The sequence below is a fragment of the Nannobrachium achirus genome (genome assembly GCF_963921795.1).
Source record: "Nannobrachium achirus genome assembly, chromosome: 7".
Classification (NCBI taxonomy): domain Eukaryota; kingdom Metazoa; phylum Chordata; class Actinopteri; order Myctophiformes; family Myctophidae; genus Nannobrachium; species Nannobrachium achirus.
The window spans coordinates 52,706,914-52,711,588 of record NC_137816.1 but is presented as its reverse complement, the minus strand read 5'-3'; the positions used below and the strand labels follow the sequence as shown (position 1 = coordinate 52,711,588).

General features: G+C 39.1%; 1 protein-coding gene across 1 annotated transcript in view; it reads right to left on the bottom strand.

The window, feature by feature from the left end:
• Nucleotides 1–3,406: 3,406 nt before the first annotated feature.
• LOC308288833 (ephrin-B2a-like) overlaps nt 3,407–4,675 on the bottom strand; it is a gene marked incomplete at both ends in the record, with an annotated part of 5,728 nt that continues 4,459 nt past the window's right edge. Inside the window, one exon of the mRNA XM_080730310.1 lies at nt 3,407–3,780. Within this exon, the coding sequence (XP_080586436.1) occupies nt 3,407–3,780 (374 nt within the window). The remainder of the gene's footprint in view (nt 3,781–4,675) is intronic.

Genomic DNA, 4,675 nt, shown 5'->3' with positions numbered 1-4,675 from the left:
CCCCCGCACAACCTTTTCAAAGATTCCATATAGTTTCATTGTTTGACAGCACAATCATCAGTGTATTTTGGATTCATGTCAATTTGTGTTTTCAGATATTTAACCACTTGACCTTGCACTATGTACTTAGTCTGCTCTTTTTCCCCTCTACACCAAACCTCTTTGCCAAAAATAGCTGATCTACAAGATGTAGATCTGCTATTTGGCTAAAGTTCTTAGAATAAGAACACTAGGGTTCAAGTGGTTAATATAAAAAAGGAGAAAAAAGGTTTCTATCACACAAAGATTTGGAGGACCCCTATAGGGCTCCCGGACCCCCTGTTGAAATGAATCAGTATTACACATTTGTTGCACTTTTTCCCCAGATAGAATGCTATGGGAAAAGTAGACATTAATGAACAGTACACAGTGTGCAGAGTCATTTTATTTTTGTTGTGTTTTCCCTTTGTGACTGTAAAACACAACTGAGAAAGTGTGTTACTTTAAACACTACTTTTGGGGTCTGGTTGAGACAGTCAAGCCTGGACAGTGAAATACAGAACTTCCCCTTGGTGATGCTACTACTTTCTGCCCTATTTCTCTAAAATGTCCTACCATGGCGAGGCTCCTCCCACCACGGGGGCCAGGAGCCTGGGGGTCCTGTTTTGTTCTTCCTATAGAAGCCTGGCTGCCATTGTCTCTCTATGACCCAGAGGTCAACTGAACTCACCTCGCCTTACCACGGTCCATTCAACTGTGAAGCTTCACTCAGGACAAAAACATCTCACAAGAGCAAGTATGGACTTCAAGCATGGGGGTGGAAAAAACATACATGCAACGAATTAGTTCTTTAATGTTTCAGAGTCACAGTCTAATTTGTTTTATGTCTTTACAATATGCTCACAGTAGATGGCACAAAGTGATCAAGATTTTCCAAATTGGTTGTTTAATAGAATGAAATGCAATTGAGTGTAGTAGTCTGGTGTTGTCTGCAATATTGATGTATTGATTGTGAACTTTCCAGATTCTAGGGGGGAAACAATTATATTATAGTGCTTGACAAGATGTGGTAACCTGAATCTGTAAAAGAAGAAAGTAGCCTTTAATCAATTCACAACATATGCTCCTGTTTGTTATGACAGGATAACACAGGAAGAAGAGTTGATTTGAAGGTGTCTGTTCACTACAAACAGAAAGAAAGTGAATTTTAATCAGAAGAATTTGAGTTGATAATTACAGGTTTTAAACGTATTTACTCCTCAATATCAGGTGAGGAGTTAGACCAAGCATAAGCCAAGCATCAATCATGTCTTGTATACTTTCTATTTGAACCAGCAGTGTCCCTGGTGGTGGAGACAGGCAGCTCATGGAAACTGACAACCTGAAAATGTGAAATATAATGTGGATGAAGAAGCATAAAACATATTCATCCACAGATATCACACATAGAATCACCACAGGAACATGAAAATAATACAATAGTTAGTGTAATACATTTCGTTTTTTTAAGGATGTACATTTCTTGAGTGTAAAATACTCCAGAGTTTGAGCCATTTGATAAATGAACACAGGTTTTTTACTGTAGGCCTATATTTCAAAATGTACTTTCCAATAAACAGTACACGCTTTTTAAAGTCTAATCCCATTTCACTAGTCTTTAGGTTCCCGGTGCAATCCAGAGCTGCATAGTGTTACTGTGGAAGTGTCCTTGAGCAATACACTGAACCCCAGTTGCAGATTGGTGCCTTGCATGGTTTCCTCTGCTGTTGGTGAATGTAAAGCACCTTGGGTAAAGGAGGTGCTATATGAATTCCTCATTTACCAGAGAGCATTTTACTTGACTATTTCTCTTTTATTTAACCAGGTGAGTCCAACTGAGTCTCTTTTACCTGGCAAAAATAGCAACAAAACAGGTGCTCTGCTATGGTAAGAAAATAAATATTCTTTCCTCCACTCTATTCTATCATAGAGGGGTGAAAGAAAAGACAACCCAGTGTTATTAAATTTGTCTTGATTTTCTGGAGACAAAGTCCAAGTCAGAGTTTAAGAAATTGTCTCCAAGAGTCCAATATAGTATACAAAAAAGAGTGGAATTTCAATGAAAGCAAATCGTAATTTGCAAATAAATAATTAACAACATTTCACACTAAGTTCACAAACTCCAACTGTGAAAACAAATAATGTTTAATATATTTCTAAGCATGTGGATGTCATTTCAAACAGACATATTTATGTAAATACGACTCAGATCTCGTATCTGATATCAGATACATCTGAGAACCCTTCTTTCATTGAGAAATTACTTTATAAGATACATTTATGGAAAGAAAACATATTCTCTTTACAAAATTAAGCCGCCATATGGGCAGCTTCTTCGATAAATCAAATCAAAGTTCTAGCAATTAATCCTCTTGATATCAGTCAGTGATAAAGTCTCTCACTCTCACAAAGTAAATAAAGAGAAAACTTAATTAAAGGGTGAGTTTACTTTTAAATCTGAATTGTGTGGATGTCATGTGTATCATCATGCAAATATCTGACATAAAACCTCCCAATACATTCCGTGTATTGAGAGCTCATTCTCTAGGGACTGGAAAATCTCCACCAGCCTACGTAAAATGAATAATTTGTACGTGGGCTGGCGCGAAGATATATTTAACAACAAGATCATTGTGACTATAAAAACCATAACACTGGAATCTGTTTGTCCATATAACACAACAGCTCTCTATACTACAAAGTAAATCATCAGTACTAATTTATCCGTTTATCCAGAGTGATAATGTAACTCAGAGAGTGGGAACATTTATTAGAGTTACTAGTAAGACACCTCAGGGCAACAAGCGGCGGTCGCGCCATGTCTTGACCGTCTGGCCAGTGATGTATATCGGACCAGTTACCCATATACTGTATGGAGACCCATGTACTGTATATGGAGATATGCTGCGAGACCCGAAAAATGCTTCCTCAGTTATTCGTTATGTGAAAATCCTATGACGTCCATCACATCTGACATCATACATATAATCCCTTTTATGGCCATACATGGAGATCCCTGTCTGAACCAGCCACACAGATATGGGCTGTCTTCCTCCATATATGGGCATTCCCATATGAAGTCCTGATGTCACATGTGATGTCACAGTGATGTGAACCACAGTGTCAGGCGTTATAGACAGACAGACAGAGAAACGGTCAAGCTGTGACCGTTCACATACTAAACTGCGACATACGGTCGCAATTAAACACTAGTGTTTGCTGTGTACTGAGGCCCAGCCGATCCACATTTCCAGCAGCATAGATTCAGGACACTGGTACATATTAGACTAGTCCTTGTTTTGTCTCGGTGAAGTCTTGTTTAACACTTGCCAACTTTCTGCTCCATTTGATTACTTTCAAAAGATTGCGGGGGAGCAAAACAGAGCCATTAAACCTTGTAGTAGATGTTTGTAGGACTCTGTGGTGGTATCTCCTGAACTATGTAGACAGGGGGCCCATAGTCACTGTTCACAGGTTCATAATGACGACAAAACATGCTGTCAGACGCCCGGAGTGGGAAGACAACGTCACTGCGGTCAGAACCGTTATTGTCACTGGTGACACTGTCTCGCTTTGGCCCAGCCAATGTGTTGAGGGGCATGGAGGCAGACTGTTGGACGTCAGGAACACAGCGACGCTGATGGCACTTCCACAACACAACCAACAGAGCTATGATGACTAGGATCAACAGTAGACCGCCTGCAACAACCCCTATGAATAACCCTGGTTCTGTACCATCACTGGGGACAGTGGCATCCTCCCCTGTGAGTGAGTGAGAACATTCAGAGACAACAGAGAATGGGCCGTGTTATTATACGTGATACATTCCCATAATACTCAAATCATTTCAAAAGTACTGGAAATATCAGAAATACAAGGTCACAACGCATTGCATTTTGACACATTGTGAGCTTGTAGATCTACTATTTTCGCTAAGCGCCGTAAAAGGCTTAAGTGGTAATTCTTCTTTTACTTCACCTGAGGGGGTGGGAAACCCCAATGACACTCTAATTACCCTCCATCAGTATTTGTTAACACAAATAAGAAAATAGAGACTGTAATCTAATCTGTGATGTCACGAAGCCTGGAGCCATCCACTGAAAACACACAGCTCTTGTGTTATAGTAGTAATATCACTTCCAAAAACTGAATACAAAATGGAAATTGAACGATAACCTTGATAATTATAAATTATTATCATATCAGTCTGGATAGTGTTCTTTTCCTTCTTTGGAACTTTATTAACTTATTACCACCTATTCATGGTGTATTCAAGCCTCCACCCTTTTGGGCATGTCATTTTGGTGAACATTTTCAAAAAAAGATTCTTTATTTATTTTGTATGTTCGAAAATAGCAGATCTACAAGCTCACAACATGTTTGAAAATATCTGACAACTTCAGTGGTAAACCATGTGACAAGTTTACCCTGTGTTAGGTTTAACCTAGCGCCCATCAGTGCAGCTTAGTGAAGCTGTAGTGTAGTGACAAGAACTGATGTTCAAGCTAAAAATGTTGCATTGTGACACGTTGAAGATCTGTAAATATTAAGGCATTATTAGTGTTTATACATTAGACATACCGGTACGTGTGGTACTACAAGCTTCCCCCCACATGACAACAAATGGAATTCAGATGGATGAACATGTCTAAACTGC